At 42.8% G+C, this 22,421-nt stretch overlaps 1 protein-coding gene across 2 annotated transcripts in view; it reads right to left on the bottom strand.

Annotated features, from left to right (window-relative positions):
• The window catches only part of TESPA1 (thymocyte expressed, positive selection associated 1), a 624,465-nt gene that overhangs the window by 171,959 nt on the left and 430,085 nt on the right, over positions 1-22,421 (bottom strand). The window contains exon 5 of one of the 2 annotated variants that reach the window (XM_078688622.1): positions 12,672-12,725. The exons of the other annotated variant lie outside the window; for it this stretch is intronic. Within the exon in view, the coding sequence (XP_078544748.1) occupies positions 12,672-12,725 (54 nt within the window). The remainder of the gene's footprint in view (positions 1-12,671; positions 12,726-22,421) is intronic. 2 annotated transcript variants of the gene reach the window in all.

Genomic DNA, 22,421 nt, shown 5'->3' with positions numbered 1-22,421 from the left:
GAAGAACCAACCAGTAGGTTCTTCTAGGTCTGGTGGGAGGGTGCTGGAGTCGGTGCCTATACCGAAACCTGCATCTAGTGGTTTATCAGCTGGTAGAAGGCCTAATAGGCAACTACAGCAGGATAAGGAAGTTTGTAAAGACCACCTTCCTAGATCAGACCTTCCTCCTGAGTCAGCTCCCTATTCGATTGTATTGGTGGGTGTACGAGCCGTAGGAGCAGGAAAATCGGAATCTTACAGGGAGTTGAAAAATAAGGTGATTTTTTGTGAAATAGGAACAGGACCCTTCCCCCCTCTTCGAACACTGAGGTTTTGGGAGTCAGAAGGGTGCACTGGGTGGGTAAAAATCCTAAATATCTTGAGGGGGACTGTATTGTAGTGAACTTTAGGGACCCCTGGGTGGTAGATCATATCCGGAGAGAAGCTAGGTTCGGTCGAGAAGGGGACATTCAATCTTTGGGCCTTGATTATTTTTATTCAGGTACAAATGATGGGCGCTATACTCCCCATCCTAACTCTCGTCAGAGAGGTTCAATGGGTCCAAATCTGTACCATAGGATGGTGTATCCATTCCCAGTGCTCAATAGTTTTGATCCCCTTACAGATCTGGAGGGTGTAGACTGACTCCCTAATGTAGCTGGCGTTAAAAATGATGACAATGATTTGTTTAAACGACCAGGTAGTATACAACCAGAGATTGAAATTCAGGGAGAGTCATTTATAGTAGGTGGCAGTAATATTGTGCGGTCAGGTAGTGGCATCTTGAAGGCGGTAGTTAGTAATCAAGATTGTAATGAAGCTTATTCCCAGTTGACCAATCAGGTCGCCCCTCTCAAAATGGTCTCATGGAATATCGCTGGGTTGAATAGTAGGTTAGATATTGCTGAGTGGGCTGACTTCGTGGATCTACACGATATTGTTTTATTTCAGGAGACCTGGGCAATAAAACCTCTATATCGCCCAGGCTATCTGAACTTTCATAAACCCGCTATCAGGGTGAGAAAAGGAAGGGCCTCGGGAGGTCTTATTATTTGGGTAAGGCAGACAGTTAGTTATAGACCCACCGAGGTGACTGTGCATAACCCTGATATTATTGGGTTAAAACTTACTAAACCAAATCACAGAGATATTTTTATTATTAACGTTTATACCCGTGGGCTACCAGGGGGGCGGAGCCCGGCGATTATCCTACAGGAGCTCGACTCACTTCTTAGTGCAATAGGGAGGGATACGTTTGTTATTGTGGCGGGGGATTTTAATTGCACTTTTGAGCCATATGTGAGTGGCGGGGTGATTTTAACTTCGGATGAAGATAAGCTCTGGAATGTTCCTCCCCTAGAATTGTCACCAATCAAAAAAGGGACTGAAGCTGCCTTACATTGGCTGGGATTTTGCCTAGAATGGGGGTTGAGAGCTGTAAATGGCCGATCGCTCTCCGATAAAACCGGTAGAGTTACTTTCGACAATAATATTAGATCAAGTCGAATTGACTATATTCTACTAAAGGTTGAGTGCTGGTCATCGCTGGTGGACATGTCTGTTCATGCCCGCCCGGAGAGTGACGATAACCCCCTGGTGCTTACCTTGGAGTTTGAAAGCAATCCAGTTCACACTCATGACACCGAGTGTGTTACTGCAGAGACCTTTCTTACTAATGACACGAGACGGGTAAGGTGGAGTAGGATACTGGAAGACCAAGCAGTTTTGGCCAAGATATCCCATATAGTTTTAAATACCCTGCACATCATGCAAATTTTGGTTGATTCTGTGGATAACTTGGAGCAACTAAGTACATTGCATGATCAACTTTTTAGTTCCCTGAAAGCTCTTTTCACAAAAAAAGTCAAACCCATAAATACCTCGATAGTAAAATCAGGTCACAAATGGTATACAAAACAGTGCCGTCAGGCACACAGAGTCCTGATCACAGCCTTAAAAAGCCATGTTAGCCTAGACATTAGGATGGCAAGGATAGACTACAAAAAGTCATTGCTTGAGGCAAAGAGAGAGTGGGACGATCGCCATTGGCAGGACCTATACGAGGCTAGTTTGTCTACTGACCAGATCAAGTTTTGGCAGATTGTCAAATGGGGTAGTGGTTTAGAAATACAAATCCCTACTAACCATGTTGCTGCAGATGTATGGGTAGACCACTTCCAGTTGTAGTTCAGGGGCCCTGATATTGCTGCCACTGAAGGCCCGGAGAATTCTGCCTTATTGTCTAGGGTTCTGGGTCAACCCGTTGTTTTTGAGCACAAGGATGTTGAGATCGCTCTGGGGTTAACTAAAGGTGGTAAAGCCCCAGGTATGGACTGTATCCCGGCAGATTTATTTAAGCATGCTCCCGGGATATGGGTGCCATACATAACAATTCTTGCGAATGCAATAGTTAAGGGGGCCCCGATCCTGGATTCTTGGCAGGGGGCGGAAATTCTTCCTATATTTAAAAAAGGGGACCGATCAAACCGGGGGAACTATCGTCCTATTAGTTTGATAGACGCCATCCAAAAAATCATATCTAGGATGGTGTTGGCTAAAATCCAGGCCTGGATGGACATTGGGAACATTTTATCCCCTATGCAGGCCGGTTTTAGATCCTGTGTCAGCACTATTGACCAGGTGCTAAGATTCATCCTCATCTATTGGAAGGTGGTTACCCTGGGTGGCGGAACTATCTATGCGGCGTTTGTAGACCTAAAGTCTGCATTCGATCTTGTCCCCCGAGCTAAGCTATGGAAGGCTTTGGGCAACATGGGTATGCCAAGTGATCTTTTGAATCTGGTCATAAGGTTGCATGGAGCGAATTTCGCACAAATCGGATGGGGTAGACAGGGACAGGTTACCAAGAGATTTCCAGTGACCCGCGGTGTCCGCCAAGGGTGTGTCCTGGCACCCACTCTCTTTTTATTATTTAGTAATAGAGTGGTGCAGTATTTTGAGGACACCCCCGACGGATGCTCGGTATGCACCTGTTACAACGCATTCGTTACTCCGCACTACCATTACAACGCGACTTTTATAACGCATACCATTACAACGCATTGCGCTGGGGGGCGCTATAGGATAGGGAATGGTATAATTTACTATCCAACACCTTCCCTAGGGTCCATGGGGACTGGAGTTAGAATAGTAAATTATACTTACCACTATCCAGCACCCCAAAGCGCTATGCGTTGTAATGGTATGCGTTGTAATGGTCGCGTTGTAATGGTAGGTAGTTGTAACGGTATGCGGAGTAACGTCATACATCCGGATGCTCCGGTGCTGGGAGGTACAAAGTTCCCTCTTCTTATTTTTGCTGATGACACCCTTATCCTGTCCAAAACCCAAAAGGGCTTACAATTAGCAATGAATAACTTTGAGTTATTTTGCAAGAATAATGATCTTCAGATTAATGTAAGCAACACCAAATTTATGGTGCTAACCAAAAATAGAGCTAAGGGGGTTGTGTTAGCCTGAATGGGATAGGGCTAGAGCAGGTGGAATGTATGACTTATCTGGGGGCTGTTCTTGAAAATAGAGCTAGTTGGAAAGCCCAGATTGATGTCCTTTCCCTGAGGTTTGCCCATCTGACTGGCTGTCTTATTAAGGAACAGAGAGCCTCTTTAACAAAAATAATTGGTCCAGCACTTAAAATTTATAATGCAAAAATATGGTCGGCAATTTTGTATGGTGCAGACCTTTGCGGTCACTCTAATTTGTCTCATCTAGTCAGAGTGCAAAACAAATTTCTACGTTGCTTGGTTGGTCTACCCCAATCTACCCCATTGAGACCTCTGTTAATAGATCTTGGTTGCGAATCAATTGAGGATGCGGCACGCTTTAGGATTGTTGCACTTTGGAGGAGGATTTTGAGAACTCCAAAACTTGCTTCCTTTCCAAAGGAAATCCAGGACGTGAGATCAATAGTGGGTTCTGGAAATATACTGTGGTTCAAATGTCTCGAATCTATATTGGAGACCATGGGCTTAAGCGAGCTGTGGTTGGACCCCGGAAGAAATGTTTTTCCTCCTAAAAAGGCATTTAAGGATCTTTATTGGGCGGCTCTAAACAATCAGCTTGTTGTTCAGTCAGATATAGCTTCCCTGACTGGTTGGTTCTTAACACACAAGCTCGATACCCTGTTTGAAAATTACTGGGATACTATTACCAAGAGTTTAGAAAGGAAATTGTATCACCAATTTAGAGTTGGGGCACTACCTCTAAGATCATTTACACATAAATGGGGGGACAGTCTTTGGCCACTTGTCCGTGGTGTTGCGACCAGATAGAGTCTATAGGCCATGTCTTCTTTGTTTGCCCAGCATACCTGGCCCCCATGAGAAAATGGTTAAAACCAATTTGTAAGAACTTGAAAACACGGGTGGGCCAGGAAGCGTTGTGGAGGCTGATGTCTATAACATCTACTCCGGTTGCTGTAGCGGTTGCCAAATTTTTGGGTTGGACCTGGGTTATCAGAGCTAGGCACCAAACCATTACTTGAGAGTTAACTAGCAATGTGATGTTATTAATTGCACTGTATTTTTAGAACATCTATATATGCCAATGTAATACTGTTTTATGTATTTAAATTAATGCGTTTTAAACATGTATAATTTGGATGACTATCTACTCTGTGTTGTAAAGAAGGATGTTGTATGTAGTCTTTTATGATGAATTTTATCGAAATAAAGACGTTTGAACTTGACCTGCATACCCAGATTTGATCTCCCAACTTCTTTTGAAATGATCATGGCACACAATTAAAAAAAATATTTTTCCTAATTATCTGCACAGCTTTTGAGGTACACCAGAGGTTTCACTGTTGTTATCAACCACAACCCTCAGGTTTGCTGCAATTTCCATTGGGAAATTGAAGAATAAACTAGCAAAAGTCTGTGCCTCAACTGTTTTAAAATCGCTTGATGCTCTTCCTCTTGTTTTGATGAATATGTGAAGAGCTCAAGACAGAAACACAGGCTTTACTTCTCGTGAAATACTGATGGGCGGAGACTTGTATGAGACCTACAGAAGCATTAGTTTCAATAATAGATTACATAATTCTGGATTATTGCAAAGGTCCGGCCGAAATGGTGAAATCTGTTTCTCAATCAGGTGAATGTTTCAACTGAAGATTACAAGGAAACACCCTGCCAGTCTGAACGCAGGCAACTGGGTGGTTATCTGTAAACATGTTCACAATGGATGCTTGGACGAAAGATGGAAATTTTTCTTTTTTAAATGAGAATTATATAGTAGTAATCAAGAGGATTCTGAAAAAAAGAAAAAATACTTTTGATGAAGATACTGATATAGGAATTTACTAAAATATTTTTTTCCCAAAAAACTGAAAAACCGAGACATTGATTTTTTTCCTTTCCTTTTCCTTGTTTTATTATTGTTTTTCAGAAATAAGAAGAACAATATTATTGTTTTAAAGAAAATGTGGTTTGACCCTTATTTTTTTTAAGGAAGGATTTTGTTTTGGTCTCAACTGAGAAGATGGGATACAACAGACACTGTAAAGTTATAGGGATGATATTCCTAATTATTACCTCATCAGTATTAGTTGGCCTGTGGGTGTGCTTACTGATTCCTGTAGCAAATGTTTCATGTTACATGAAAAATAATGCTGATATTGAAACTAATTATGGAAATGCTAGACAAATTAAACCAATACATGAAGAGCATTTATGGAGTGGTTTTAAAGTTAATGTGTATACTAAAATAATTAGAGAGTATGTGGATATCATGAAAATCATTTTTTGCTTTTTGTGCACTGGCCTTCATGTTTCAGCTGGGGATATATCAACGTACATAGAGAGTAAGGTGAAGTTTTTGCACCAGTGGCTTTAGATATGTGACGAGCAATTATCCTTCAATGGGTGTGGTCATGAGTAATGTGAAAATCAGACATTTGCATACAAAAGTACTTTGGCGTGCTATAGATACAGCAGGGTCTTTTAAATTAGAGCAATGGTAATGCAGAACTGTCTTAGCTAGGATATTATCTTGGTGAAAGAAGGTGGAGTTTGTAAGATAATTAAGGTAAGAATGTGTTGTACATATATACCTGATTATAGTAGAGTAACTGATGCTTTTATTTTATAGTGAGAGAACCAGGATTATGGGAAGGTGTCGGATCCTGAGTAAGGAAGTTGGGAATGGTTTTTATTAAAGTAGGTGAATCGTTAGGTAAAATTGGTGTTCTTCAGTCAGTTTTAACACTTATAGTAATTGTAATGATATGTACAATTACTCATGCTAACATTAAAGTTTTTCAAGTGTATAATTAATAAATATAATAGTAGAAATAGAAGCTATAATAGAAAAAGAAAAAGGTTGATGGATGTGGAGCTGGATGTTCACAAAGATCAAGTGTACCAACAGTTAAGACAACTGGAGACAAATGGACGATTTTCTAAGAATATGAAATGTTCAATAAACAAATGATTGATTAATAAAGTTATTTTTTGCGGCTTAGTGATTATTGAAAAATAATCATGGGGGGAGAATGTTTAAGGTTTTCCGGAAATGGCAATTTGGGTGACAAACAATTTGTGCAAATTTGCAATGCCTATGATGCATATGACCGTAAGCAATGAATTATTGATTTTGCACTCAAAATTAGATGATTGTTTCACTTAGGAGTGTGAAAAATAATGTAGTATAGTTGAGCCACATTTAAATGTGAGATACTCAATATAATCAAATTAGATGAAGTTTTTGGAGTTCTATTCATCTTGCCCCGGCTCCTTCCACCCTCCCAATCAGCTACCCACTGTAAGACTTCTCTCCTCACTGTTTCTGCAGAACACGACAATGACAACAATAGGTTGTAGTAATAAAGAGAATAGAAAGCGTGTATTGTGAATTTAACTTTTCATTGTGTACCTAAACTATAATTTTCGAGGATTTCCCCTGGAAGTTCTAATCAAAGCGTGCAAAAGAGCATAGCTCTATGGGCTACTGTTAAAGAAATGTTTCGTATTGCATTGAACATCTCTGTTGTGCAGTTGGTGAGGAAGCAAGCAGGAGATTTATCTTACCTTAAGAAATGGATAAGTGTTAGGGACCTATCAAAACTATGACATTGTTTATGATTTGACAATGTGATCTAACCACGTTCATGCTATGCTGTATTTGGAATTTTATTAATTAATATGCATAACGTGTCTAAAAAACCCTGGTTTTGAAAGACTGGGGGTCACTTTTCATTTTCCACCCAAATCTCTGTCTGAGTTCTCTGAGATTTTTCTTTCTCACTGAGACTTTGTCAGTCACCTTCATGAGTTTGATATTTAGGATTTAGAGTTATATTTACTGACTTGTTTTCCTATATTTCTGTATCACTGAGTCTGCAAGGCTAAACTTTATTCTATTAATGATTCTATATTAAATTTTTAAAGCAATTCTGATCTGGAACTAAGTTCTTACATGGCCTCAGTTTCGAAATTGTTTTACTCTGCTAAATCAGTCTGATTAAAGGGAAGGGTAGTCTCTTGCTGTAAAATCAATTAGAAGGTTTGTGGAGCTAAACTGCTTAAAGTAAATATTAGGGATCTTTGACATTGCGATTCAGGAAGTTATTGGGGGTTGGCTCTCAAACAGGAAAGAACTCATTGAAATTTGAGAAAAATTAAAAGTAGACTTAAATTAATATCGGATCAAGTTTTAAATAAGACATTCAGAACAGTGGGTAAGTGAAGTACCCAACAGCACAATAATGTATCAATCAATCAGTCTGGATTTGTGTAAAGCAGCTAATCACACATGAGGGTATCCAGGCACTGGGAGTGCTGCTGTAGAGGGCTCAGTTGAATAGCCAGGTCTTGAGTCCTTTTCGGAATTCCAGTGGGAAGGACGATGTCAGGACTCAGAGGTGGAGAGGGAGGTCATTTTTGGACTTTGCGGTGCGGAAGGAGAAAGAACATCCTCCACTGTTGCGGCAGCAGGTGCGGGGTGTGTGGGCCAGGCAGAGGGAGACAGAGCGCAGGTGCCTGGAGCGGAGGTGTAAGTTCAGTCTGTGGTTGATGTAAGCTGGTCCCTGGTTGTGAAGGATCTTGGAAGTGTGGATCAACATCTTGAACTGGCATCTCTTCTGTATGGGGAGCCACTGGAGCTTCTTGAGATGATGTGAGTCTGTTTAGGGAGGTCTAGAATGAGGCTGGCCACTGAGTTCCATATAGTTTGCAGTATCTTCAGGAGGTGCAAGGTGATTCCTACGTAGAGTATGTTACTATAGTCAAATTGGCTGGTGACAAGGCTTGCGTGATGGTCTGTCTGGTGTCGATGTAGAGCCACTTAAAGATCTTGCAGAGCATGTAGAGGGTGAGTAAGCAGACAGACGAGACTGTGTTGATCTGTCTTCTCATGGTGAGCTTACTGTCCAGGAAGATGCCAATGCTACAGGTTTCGGTCGGGGTGGGTGAAAGTTCTAGTTTGGAAGGCCACCAAGCATTGTTCCAAGGGTAGGCGTCCTTCCCAATGATCAGTACTTCACTCTTGTCTGAGTTGAGTTTTTGGCACTTGTCTCTCATCCAGTCGACAATGCTCATCATGCACATGCAGAAGTTGGTCAGCATGGTGGATTGGTCTTCTGACAGGGAGAGGATAAGGTGGGCATCCTCGGTGTAGGATATGATGTTCAGTCCATGAGATCGGACAATGTTGGCCAAGGGAGTCATGTAGGTGTTATACAGGGTAGGACTGAGGGACAAATCTTGGGTCCCGAGGTGAAGGGAGGGAGGGAGAATCTCTGGGTTCTTTTGGAGAGGAAGTAGGCGATCAACTTAAGAGTGTCTCTTTGGATTCCAATGTGGGGAATTCTTTTGATCAGGGTGTAGTGTGATATGGGGTTGAATGCTGCTGAGAGGTCGTGGAGGATCAGGGCCTTGGTCCAGGAGGGATCTGATGTCATCTGTAGCAGTAAATAGGGTGGATTTGGTATTGTAGTTGGTTCAGAAACTGGATTTTGAAGAATCCAGAAGATTGTTGTTCTCCAGGGGTTCTGTGAGTTGGCGGTTGATGTCCTTCTTGAGGACTTTGTCAGAAAAAGGCAGCAAGGAGATGGGGTAGCAGTTCTTGAGTTCGATGGGGTCGGCAGAAGATTTCTTGAGCAGGGGCCTGATTTCTGCATGCTTCTATTTTTCTGGGAAGGTGGCCGAGGTGATAGATATTATTCCTGAAAATCAAACAAGTCTTGTTTTGGAGCCAGTGTCTTAAACCTTTAACTTATCCTTTGTAAAAAAGGCTTCTTTTTCAGTCAAGAACCTCAGACATCTCAGCAGGTCTGGTTGCAGAAGGCCTATTATGGTCGTTCAAGAACTTAGAGGGGCTTACAGCCCACCTATTACTTACCATTGGTTGCCATTATCATCACTTTCATTTGCTTGATTCTTCTCCAATGGCATTCATTGTCCCAGTTTATTCATCATGTTTTCCCTCCTGTGGAGCATAGCCTCTTAATCATCTCTTGGACTGACTAGCTTCTGTCCTTCTACTGCTCGCTTTTAGGTTACTTCTCTTTTTCTTTTTGCTCAAGCGCTCAGTGAGAGTGCATCTATTTTAACTGCTGTTACTTGTGTGCTTATCCCCCCTACGTGCTCTGTGTGTGCCTCTCTTGTGTTCTGCTTTACTTCCTTCCTTGTGTACTCCTCTTTACCTGGCGTGCTGTCCCATGTGTGCTGTCTTTCCCCTCTCCAACCATTGCCCCCCTCTAGACACCCTCTGTCATTTAAAAAAATATATATTTTTATTTAAATTATTTTCTTGGCTGGGTGGAAGGACCAGGCAGGAAATTGCATCTTCCACTAGTGTTACAAAAAGGGATTATGGACTACTTCTTTCTCTTTTTTATTTACTGAACCATTTCAGATCTGTAAACAAACGCTGCCTGCTTAATTTGGTAGGTGCGCATGCACAATGATGCATGTATGTGGCTACAAAATGAAGTGGGTGCTGCAGTCACATCATATCGCTTTTTTGGCCATGCGGCACCCCACCTTGGAGATATTGTACATCATCACCTAAAGACATTTACAAAGACAATCTGTCCCAGAGGAAAGAGCTGTTGGCTTTATCAATGCCGGTTTCTCTTGGGCCTAAATGGGCAACTTCATATAACGTGGCGATATACAGGCTTTGAAATAGTCCCCTCAAATGAGCTAGACCGCTTAGCATATGCCATTTCAACAGGCTTGGTTTGAAAATGTGCCATTTCATTAAAATGCAACGCTACAATACAACAAATGTAAAAGGAGTGAGACTCGGTGCTACTCCAGCAAGCACATCGCCTTCAGCCACTCCACCAGACTTCACTGGACCGACCACAGCTGCGTCCACTTCAGCTTCAGAAAAACTACAACCCACCACCACCCGCAACAGGTTCCTCACGGAAGCTGGAGCAAGATCACCGCCGACCAGCTCACCACCTCCCTCAGCCAGAACCCACCCGCCAGCACACCGGACCCCAACGAAGCAGCCCGTAACTTCACGCAGTGGCTGACAGCCTGCGCCGACGACCTCGCACCACTGAAGAACCCCCCCAGCAAACCCAGAAGCAAGAAGGCCCCCTGGTTCACCGACGAACTCAAGGACTCCAAAAAGACCTGCCGCACCCTCGAGAAAGCCTGGCTCCTCGACCAGACCACGGACAACATGGCCGCCCTCAAACACGCGACCCGCAAGCACCACCAGCTCATCCGCACCACCAAGAAGAAGTCACTGAAGGACCGACTGGACAACAACGCCCACGACAGCAAGGAACTCTTCAGCATCGTCAAGGAGTTCTCCAACCCCAGCACCGGCAACAACAACATCACCCCTTCACAAGACCTCTGCGACTCCCTCGCCTCGTTCTTCCACCGCAAGATTGCCGACATCCACAACAGCTTCGGCACACCTTCCCCGCACCCAACCGCCGAACCAGAGCACCCCACCACGACCCTCCGCACCTGGACCGCAGTGACCACCGAAGACACAGCCCTCACGATGAACACCATCCACTCCGGATCTCCGACTGACCCCTGCCCCCACCACGTCTTCAACAAGGCCGACGCCACCATCGCACCCCAGCTCCGAGTCGTCATCAACACCTCCTTCGACACCGCCACCTTCCCAGAAAGTTGGAAGCATGCTGAGCTCAGCGCTCTACTAAAGAAACCAACAGCGGACCCCACCGACCTCAAAAACTTCCGGCCCATCTCGCTCCTCCCGTTTCCTGCCAAAGTCATCGAGAAGATCGCCAACAGACAGCTGGCCACCTACCTTGAGACTAATGGATCCCTCGACCCCTCGCAGTCCGGTTTCAGAGCCAACCACAGCACCGAGTCCGCCCTGATCGCAGCCACCGACGACATCCGAGCCCTTCTCGACAACGGGGAAACAGCGGCCCTCATCCTCCTGGACCTCTCCGCAGCGTTCGACACTGTCTGCCACCGCACCCTAGTCCAACGCCTCGGCAACACCGGCATCCAAGAGAAGGCATTGAAGTGGATCATCTCGTTCCTCGCGGGAAGAACACAGAGAGTCCGCCTCCCCCCGTTTCGCTCCTAGGCCACCGAAGTCATCTGCGGCGTCCCGCAAGGATCATCGCTCAGCCCCACCCTCTTCAACGTCTACATGAGACCTCTCACAGCCATCGCACGCCAACACAACCTCAACATCATCTCTTACGCCGACGACACCCAGCTGATCCTCTCCCTCACCAGAGACCCCGCCACCGCCAGAACCAGCCTCCACGAAGGGATGAAAGACGTTGCGGAGTGGATGAAGAACAGCCGCTTGAAACTGAACTCAGATAAGACGGAGGTCCTCATCCTTGGACCATCACCCTCCGCCTGGGACGACTCCTGGTGGCCCCCAGCCCTGGGCACCGGCCCCAAGCCGACAGACCACGCACGCAACCTGGGCTTCATCCTGGACTCCTCCCTCTCGATGACCAGACAAGTCAACGCCGTCTCCTCTTCATGCTTTCACACCCTCCGCATGCTCCGCAAGATCTTCTGATGGATCCCGATCGAAACCAGGAAGACGGTCACCCAGGCCCTCGTCATCAGCCGGCTGGACTACGGAAACACCCTCTACGCCGGAACCACAGCCAAGCTACAGAAAAGACTACAGCGCATCCAGAACGCTTCCGCCCGACTCATCCTGGACATCCCTCGACGCAGCCAAATCTCCGGCCACCTGAGGAACCTGCACTGGCTCCCCGTGAACAAGAGGATCACGTTCAGGCTCCTAACCCACGCACACAAATCTCTCCACAACTTGGGCCCCAAGTACCTCAACGACCGCCTGACCTTCCACACGCCCACCCGCCAGCTACGATCCGCCAGCCTCGCCCTCGCCACAGTACCACGTATCCGCAGAGCCACCGCCGGAGGCAGATCCTTCTCCTACCTGGCAGCCAAGACATGGAACTCCCTCCCCACCAACCTTCGGCTGACCCAGGACCACCTCGCCTTCAGGAGACAACTCAAGACCTGGCTGTTCGAGCAGTAGCGGCCCCCCTCCCCCAAGCGCCTTGAGACCCCTCCGTGTGAGTAGCGCGCTATACAAGTGTTGTGATTGATTGATTGATTGCTACTGTGTGACGCCAGACTTGCATAGGAGGTTTGATTGACTTGTTCAACTCATTAGTTGACCATCATTATATATAGACAGTACCATTATGATCATCCAAGTCTCACCTTCTGCTCCAAGAGTCAGCTCATCGTCTAAGCTATTCCCACCACTGTGGAACCCTGAAAAAAATTATAGAAAAAAATGGTTCTCAGAAGTCTACTGGGGAAGTGTTTTTCACGTCATCTCTACAAATTTCACATATGAAGGGATCCTAAAAGGCCTTCGTTTGGGGGACACCTGTCACTACTACACCAGTGAGCAGATGACCTTCAAATTCAGAGTCAAGTATAAGAAGAAAGTAATGAATTGTTATTTATCAAGCAATGTGATGTGTATCAATACATAACACTACTGTGAAGTAGTGGCATACGTTTAGACCATAAAAAAAGCAACAGGAAGAAAAAATAGGGAAATGCAAACATCTCTGATGCAAAAAAATGCCGGGAAAAGACAGATATATGAATATGATAGGGATAGGTTGAGATAAATGCAAATGAAACACTCATGGGTAACAGTACATAAACAGAGCAACGTTTAAAGGATGGAAGTACGGTGAATACCCTCCATGAAAAATAAACAAAAATAATATCTATTAAAAAAATTGAGCTCAGGAATATGTGATATGTTAGTATATAAGAAATAGATTAAAAAACATTGATGAGTGTTGCATTGAAACGAAAGTAGTAAAACGTTATTATTAAAAAAGAATGAGATTGAGAATAGAACCACTATTCACTCGAGATCAATCGCTGGAAATTATTCTCGTAGTAATTATTCAATACAAAAATATCACATGTGAAAATGTCAAATCAAGCAGCACGAATTTGGCAGCGGGTTGAAATAAAATTAGACTCTGTCTATGGAGGAAAATGTAATAGGAGCAGTAGAAAACTACCTACAAACTAGTCGTAGAAAACAGCTACTCATTTTTTAAAGAATAATTATCTTCATTTACCATTTACGTGTAAAATCTTATGCCAACCCTAAAAAGGACAATATTTGTCGAAATAAACAGTTCTTTACAGCAGAAAATGTTATCACAATGATGAAGGCACAGTTAATTGTTAGAGACTCATTAGTACTAATCAAGAAAATAATATGTGGTGGGCCTGAGAAAGAACAGTCCTGACTAGATGGAGGCTAAGTTCAAGAGTATGTATCTTTAGGTGGGGGCCCTCAACTCCCAGGAGACTCGTGACTAATCTATTTTCTGAAAGTCAAGTTTCTTGGATTCCCCTATGAGGTAGGTAACCGTAATTTCTGAAAATTCTTAGTTTTTTCGCGGACTATAAATATTCTCCTTAGGACCAAAGCTGCTGAATACTGGCCAAATCTTGGGAGGAAAATGCGGGGGAGAATGGGGAACTACCTGGAAACTTAAGTCAAACTACCAATTCCCCTAATAAAGCCTCATTCCTCTTAAAATTGTAAGGGTTCAGCTCTGATACCCTGTTATTTCTGCCCCCTGGTATAAACCACACTCAGTACTGTTAACTCATGACGGTAGAATTAACAGCATCTTATCAAGGGGAGCCCTGACGAGGCCGCAAGTTGGCAATGTCACTATTTGTGGCCTTTAATTAAATATTTCCAGTGTTTGTTGTAGGAGCATAATGTGAAAGAAACACGTATTGAACAGGAAGAAATCTGGCTAGAGAACACACAATTACTAATAATATTTCCAGGGGTGCAGAAATAACAGGCAATCAGAATCCACTGACCAAAAATAAAAGAGGCAATTTTATCGTTGCCCCAGGGTAAGGCCCACGGTGCCAAAGGGGTCCCGGCGACTTGTTAAAATCGCTAAAAGAGCTCTGAGCCTCTGTTTTACCTCTCCATGCAAATGCGGTCATAAGAGGTTCGCATCTAGAGGCGTGGAAGAGGTCAGTAATAGTCTCTATTTTCAAGACAGAGCAGATCCAGCATGCTATAGGTCAGTTTCCCTGGTCGGTGTTGAAGTGAAGATCATAGGGAAAGTGATTGTGGAGAGACTTACTTCCTCCAAGACTTTTTGATATATATTGGCCACCCAGAGTTTTTTGACCACCCTGAGCTCTTGATTATCATCCAAAGGAAAGTTCTTAAACTGAAATGCCTATCACTACTTGAGGAATTGAGGCTATCCACAGAGGTCGCAAAACCTTCTGTTCTGAAGAACCAGTGGATTTTTGCTAGTAATAACATGCAACCATATTAAGCTAATGTGCACAATCTGTGTCACAGATTTGTGCTGACCAAGTTTCGGCTGGATATCTTCCATGATCTAACCAGCTTTCCGACCATCAATAACTGGCCGCATGACCCTGTGAAATACCCATGCGATAATATTTCTATGCAGAGTACCATCCACATTCTTTTTTTTCTGTAAATTTTACTCAGGTCTGATAAAAAGTTTTATTAAGCCTCTGTTAAAATAACTTGGATTTGTACAATGCCAACCAGCTTTTATTTATCTTTAATAGCTTCCAAGTGTACATATATGTGCAGCATTTTCATGGTTTTTACTGGCTGTCATAAGATGTAGGAAGCAGCTGCAGAAACCTCACTGATTAGAAGGAGCTGTCTGTTTTTGTTAATGCCTGCTTTTATGCTTGTGTTTTTATCATTTTAACTGATTTTTTAATCTCGATTGTCATATTTTTGTAGCTTTTATGATTCACTTTGTGAATTCGAAAAAAGCTTGTTTTGACTTTTTTTGACTTTTTTGACTCACTTCCTGGGCTAATAATAAGGCAGTCCTCTCTGACCTGCTATATGGGTTTTAGATCCTGGCGAGGTACAGTTGAGCAGAACTTAAATCCTGACAACTAAATACACTACGGTGTTCTGTCCACTTGTCCTTCATGGACTTCAGCTCAGATTTCAACTGTGTCAATAGAGATAAGCTCTGGACTGAGCTAGGGTTCTTGGGAGGTAGGTCAGGCACTAATTTAATTTATGAGAGACCTACATAGCGGCCTCAAATGGAAGGTTAGATTTCAACCTGATGGCAAATGAACTCAATCTATTGACCCAACAACGAAATGTCCAACGACTTTTAGACACATTTATAAATTTTATGATCACTTATTCACAAATTTTAAGAATTCACATTTTATGAGGGTAGGCCCCAAGAATACTAAATCTTGCCATCTTCAAGAACAGGGTCAGGTTTTAACTAGAGTGGAAATGTTCTTCTTATCTGGGTCTGTGGCTCAATTTGGGACTCAGTTGGAAACCTCTACTCACGAAAATGTAGGGATCCTACCAAAAGCTCAGGGCTAAACGATTTCGCCAAACTTTTCCTAAGGCCTAATTTGGCTGCAAAATTTAGAGGTATTTTAATATTGACCGTGTCCAGGTGATTAAAAACAAGTTTGTGAGAAATTTACTGACTGTTGGCCAGGGAATTCCAGCCAACATCATCTAAGAAGAACTGGGCATGTCCTTCATTACAGATTTTATTTGGGTTTGTCTGCTTTTACTGTGGTGTTTTGTATGGCATAAGGAGGATTTACGTTTTAACAGGCTCATACTCCAGGACTGTTTGCTCTTAGATAATGCAGCCCAATTCCAATGGTTCCAATACTTGAAGAAAGCTTTTTATGAGCTAGAGTGACCAGGTTTATGTACCAACCCAACGGACATTGTAAAAATTAATCTGGTGTTGGTCAAACAGGCTTTCTCCCAGAGGTTGGCAGCTGAACAGGAGAATTCTGCTTTATTAAAGCAGTCCATGCGCAAGTATGTCCTGGTCAAATCTGTTAGTAGGACTGTGCCCTATCACCTCCTGAACATGCCCAATCGGCAACGTCATTTCTTGACATTATTGAGACTGGACATTTTTCACTAATCCTGCTGCCAAAAGGGGTTAGGTATAAACCATCCAACTTGCCTGTTTGTAATTGTGAAAACACCTTAATTTGTGATGCAATGCATGTATTGCTTGTTTGCCCTATGTTTTCCAATCTCCATCACACATATTTCAGGCCTCTTCTGATTTCTGAACATTTCAGACACATTAGAGCTGCATATCTTTACTTGCAGCTGCATTTCTCGCTTCCTTTCTGGTGTCCTATCTACTAGTTAATAAGTATTGGCATTTTATTGTCTATTTTTTATAGGATAAATAGCTTACCCGTCGCGTGTTGCTGCGATCTCCGAAGAAAGGAAATTCAATGAAACTCGTTATGATAACATTCAATTTACATTGTGTCATTTTTATTGAAACTTATCCATTTTAATATGGAAAACATTTCAAAGTGTCGTATTAATTCTCTTAATTTATTCGAGTGCTTGTGGATACACGTTTTTTGTTTTTCCATCTGGTGCGTACATCCGTATTCAAAAGATTATGAGGGCCCTGGGGGGCGGATATGTAAAAAATGTATGCCAGAAACCTTCGCGGGAGTGTACTCAACAACTTCCCAAAGTTTCCTGGCGATCGGATGAATGCTGTTTTAATTCTATTTATTTATTCGAGTGCTTGTGGATACACAATTTTTTGTTTTTCCGTCTTGTGCGTACATCAGTATTCGAAAGATTATGAGGGCCCTGGGGGGCCGATATTTAAAAACATTTTATGCCAGAAACTTTTGCAGGAGTGTACTCAACAACTTCCTAAAGTTTCATGGCGATCGGATGAATGGTGTTCTAATTCTATTTATTTATTCGAGTGCTTGTGGATACACGATTTGTTGTTTTTCCGTCTGGTGCGTACATAAGTATTCGAAAGATTATGATGGCCCTGAGGGCCGATATTTAAAAACAATTTCTGCCAGAAACCTTTGCTGGAGTGTACTCAACAACTTCCCAAAGTTTCATGGCGAACGGATGAATGGTGTAGTAATGCATAAAGGACAAACAGACTGACATACAGACTTCCTTCTTTTTTTTTTATATATATAGATGATGGCAATTTGTTTTTAGAATTACTTTTGTTCCATTTTTATTTGATGTATTTTTGAACTGAATAATGTTTATGTGATATATTACTGATACTTAATGAGATGTACATTTTTAGGATTTTATCAAAAATCGAATAAAGTCTAATGAACTGAACTGAACTGACTCCACAATTGTTTCCATAAGCAACAAATCACCCTATGAGAGCGGCAGGTCAAAACAAAATCAAAGGTGCTGTTTGAGGGTGCTGTTTTTCAGACGTACAGCTGCAAGACAGTCAACCAGAAATTTATGGTGGTCTGTACTGAAAGCTGCTAACAAAACAAACAGGTGGAATCTCATTTTGACAGCAAAACTGCCTCACACATTATGCTTGGTTTGTTTCATAGATCAGAGAAAAATCCCAAACCATCACAGAGTTACTCACCTGTAATATATCTTCTAAAAATTAAGCAAGTTGCTTCAGAAGTCTATATTTTGCTACAATGCCTTGCTATGTGCAACTGTGGTTTGATTAAACAAGATCATGTGTTTTTATACTTTTGGTAAGAAAACCATGAAGCAACTATATTAGCTACAAGTAGTAAGCTACAAAAACTCACATTTATTTTTTTGTTTATTTTAAAAGCTTTATATAGCACTAGCTTGACCCGTGGGTATCAGAGCGCTTTACCTAAACACTTGAGAGACACATTGCATTACATAGCAGGACATAGGAAGCAAAACAAGATATAAGCAAAACATAATAATTAGGAAAACATAGAAGGGGAGGGAGAAAAACGCAGGCGGTTGACACAGTCAAGTAACCACCTATCCTTGATGGTCAAGTGGGAGGGTAGTCAACTATGTTATTGAAGTCTAGGATAGTTGACATTGGTCGGTAAAGTATTTGTTGAGTAGATGGAGTTTCAGGTCCCTTTTGAAGCAGGAGAAGAGGGGTTGTATCTGGGGTCTCAAGGGAGTGTGTTCCACATCCTAGGTACGTTGCCAGAAAAGGAACGGCACTGAGTGGTTTTCTTTTTCAATTTTGGAGGGATGAGAAGAAGTGAGTTGGAGCTTATCAGAGTTCTATATTTTCCTGCTTTTACCAGTTTGCTGTTTAGGTAGTTGGGGGAAGGTGAGTGAAGGGTTTTGTGTGTGATGCAGGCCAGTTTGGAGATACATCTACCTCCTATGGGAAGTCAGTTGAGGGAGTTGAGGGTTGGTGTTATGTGTTTAAATCTTTTTACACCAGTTTTGAGTCGAGCTTCCATGTTAAGGACTGACCTTAGTGGGGCTAGGTGAGCTTTTGGTGTCCCTGTTAGGATGACGTTCCCATAGTCCAGTTCAGAGAGATCTAGTGATTGTACTATTGTCTTGAGATCATCTTGGGGAATGAAAGGTTTCATTTTCTTGAGGTATTTTAGTGAGTAAATCGCACCTTTTGCAGAATTTTTGATGTGGTCCTTCATTGATAAGTTCTTGTCTAGAGTAATGCCTAGTGACTTAACCAAATCAGAATGTTTGTAAGGGGTTCCATGAAGAGAATGAAGAAGGATGGTGAGAGGATTGAGCCTCGCGGGACCCCAAGTGTGACTTGTGTTGGCCTAGAGAGACAGGAGTTGATTTTAATTTGTTGCGAACTATGCTGAAGGAAGGAAGTGAACCATTTTAGTACTATGCCATTAATGCCAGACCGCCTCTTCAAAGTCTCAAGTAAAGCTAGATGATTTATTATCCTGGTAGGTCAATAAGGATGAGGAGAGAAGCTTAACCTTCATCTAAGGCTCTGTGGATATCGTCAGAAATATTGAGAATAGCTGTTTCGGTTCTACAACCTTTCCTGAATCCCGATTGAAAGGCGTCGTGGAGGTTGAAATCATCAATGTGTTTGTTAAGTTGTTGGAGAATGCACTTCTCCAATGTTTTAGCTAGGAACGGGAGGTTGGAGATAGGTTTGAGGTTGTTGAGATCGATAGGGTCGGCCTCTGGTTTCTTGAGTATGGGTGTGATTTGTCTTAGTTGAAGGGAGGCTGAGACACAGCCTGATGTGAGTGAGGAGTTGATGATTTTTGTCCCGAAAGGGGCAATGATGTGGTTGAGTTTTTATACTATTAAGGATGGGAGGGGGTCCATAGTGTGGGAAGTAGGCTTTAAGCTTGCAATTATATTGAAGACCTTGTTTTCTGACATGAATTCGAAGTCTGACCAATAAGCATAATGTTTTAGTTGGAGGCAGCCCTGGTTGTCCTTGGTATGATTTCTTTCTGTTTGGTCAGGGGTGATTGAAGGGGGGGGCAGTTGAAAGGGAAGGAGGATTTGAGGTTTGGATGAAGGATTGTTCAATTTTTGTGACTTAATCTGTGAAGAAGCTGGTAATTTCTTCGCATTGATCCTTGGTGGCTTTTATTTCGTGTGGCGATGTGCCGTTAGTATGACTTTTAACAATGTTGAAGAATTCTCTAGGTCTATTCTTCGCTTGGTCTAGTTGGCTGCGGAAGAAAGAGGCCTTTTCTCTAAACCGTTGAACCGAGATTTAGATTTGATATGTCTCAGCTCTTTGAGTTTGAGTGGCGCTACTTGATCTAACACCTCCGTCATTGTTGACTTAAAGTGAGCTGTGAGGTCATCAGCGGTCAAAGCGGAAAGCTGGAGCTGTAGATGGGCATGAATCCTGGATTCAAGTTCGATTATAGGGACTTCTTTGATGTTCCTGTTCCAGTGCTTAGAATTGTTAAATCGTATTGGTTGGTACCTGACATGTGAGTCAATTATCAGTCAGTCAGTCAAGAATTCTTTATTTCGGCCATTGTGGCCATAAAAGCACAAGTAAAAAGTACGATACAGTTCACACATTTATTTTTTCCAAAGGTAAAAGGCATGTGCATTGCAGTATCAAAGAATTCAGAATAATAGTTTTAAAATATAATAAATACATAAAAAATATACATTTGTGACATTTAAAATTTAAAAAATGTGAGGTTGGTAGCAATTTGTAAACACAGAAATGGGATGAAATATTTGAATTAGGCGGGGCCTAATTTTAAAATGATTTGGCGTACACAACACATAGAGAATAAATATCAAGAGACTGAGTACACAAAAGGGATGCTAATGTCATATTTTAGTATCCTATAGGCCTCCGCACAGTGATATATTCTGAGGTTTCTACATACCTGTAGTCACCATCGGTGTCTAGCCTTCTTGTATGCCAGGCAAAAACATAATATATGTTGGTCGGTCTCAGAAATGTTATTGCAGACCGGACAACCCTGAGTCAGAGTGCCCCACTAGTTGTTTGTAAAGGCACGAAACAGCACTACTTTGTGCCTAAATTTTAGATAAAGCTTTTTAGCAAGAGGAGGCTGGATGACATCAAGAACAGGTTCTAGCCTGTATTGCTCTTTAACCTCTAGGAAGGATGCAGTCATTATGCCTTTCGCAGGGTTCTGCTTTATTTGATTAAGTTTAAATTCCCTACAGATCTTTGACAAGGTCTTTCTGGATTTTGACATGTAGCTTCCTTCAGCGTTAGCCCATTGGTCACCCATCCCCATAGCTTCTAAGGAGTTTTTGATATAGACCAGCCATGGGATTTTACTAGCTCCCTGTAAGTTTAACACTTCCTTCAGCTCTTCTCTAAAAGCCACTTATTCTTAAACGTCACCAATATTAGAGGGGTCAGAGGGCAACTTCCTCTGCGATTGGGCCGACCCCAAGATCCATTTGAAGTGGCATAAGTGGTGTACTTATGGGGACACCTAAGAGTTGCCTGGCAAAGGAATTCTCATTCTTAGATAGGGGGTCGGATGGCCGACGGTCCCAGATTTCTGCCCCGTGAGGGTCGGATGGCTGACGGTCCCAGATTTCTGCCCCGTACAAGGCCGCCTCCTTGCTTGGGCTTTATAAATATCCATCGCCGGTCCAACCATTTTATGAGTACACTTCCTGAGCATCTTTACTAACACCCCCCCCCCGTTGTCTGGGCCAACTTTAGGCTAGCCTTCTTTATTTGTGAGCTCCACTCCATTTTCTCAGTCAGTGTTAATTCTAAATATTTGAAAATGGTCACTTTCTCTAGTGGTTTCCCGCCTAGCTGAGGGTCTGGTCGTGTGGTGTTTCCTGAATTAAAAGGCATATATTTAGTTTTCTGTCAATTTATCTCTAAACTCCTACTTTTGCAGAATGAATGAAAGATATCTAGGGCCCTTTGTATTCCCATAGGGGACTTAGATAGTAAGAGGGTATTGTTGGCGAACATCAAGGCGGAAACCTTGAGGTTCGCCAACCTAGGAGCAATCAGGGTCTCCACTAGGCCGGTAATAAATAAGCAGAAAAGGGTCAGGGCCAACACGCACCCTTGTCATACCTCTCTATCTATGGCATTGGGGTCAGTGAGCTCGCCATTTTTCCCGTGCCTGATTTGGGCGTAATTACATTCATGGAGCCATTTCATCTGGGGGCAGAGGTAGGAAGGGGCCCCCAAATTTAGTAGAATGGACCACAGTTTGTCCCTGGGGACCAGGTCAAATGCTGATTTTAGGTCCACAAAGATCAAATAAAGGCTGCCACCCTCCAGAAGCACTGTCTTCCAGTACAATAGTTGCAGCCAAATAATTTGATCTGTTGTAGACATTCTGGCTCTAAAACCTGCCTGATAGGGACTAAGTATAGAATATTCCTCCATTCAGGTCTCTAATCACCCAACAGCACTTGTGCGTATATCTTCTGGGTGACATCTATGAGGCTGATTGGGCGATAGTTAGCGGAAAATAATGGTGAACGCTTTTTATAAATTGGAATAATTTCCGACCCCAGCCACGTTGTGGGAATCAGCATTCCCTACAATATAGCATTAAACAGGGTACATAAATATGGGGCCCAAATATTAGGATCATTACGGAAAAGGTCGCCTGTGATCTTGTCTAGTCCCGGTGCCTTAGAGGGGGTTA

This window comes from Lissotriton helveticus, chromosome 1_1 (genome assembly GCF_964261635.1).
Source record: "Lissotriton helveticus chromosome 1_1, aLisHel1.1, whole genome shotgun sequence".
NCBI classification, from domain to species: domain Eukaryota; kingdom Metazoa; phylum Chordata; class Amphibia; order Caudata; family Salamandridae; genus Lissotriton; species Lissotriton helveticus.
This window is presented reverse-complemented; position numbering and strand designations above follow the sequence as displayed.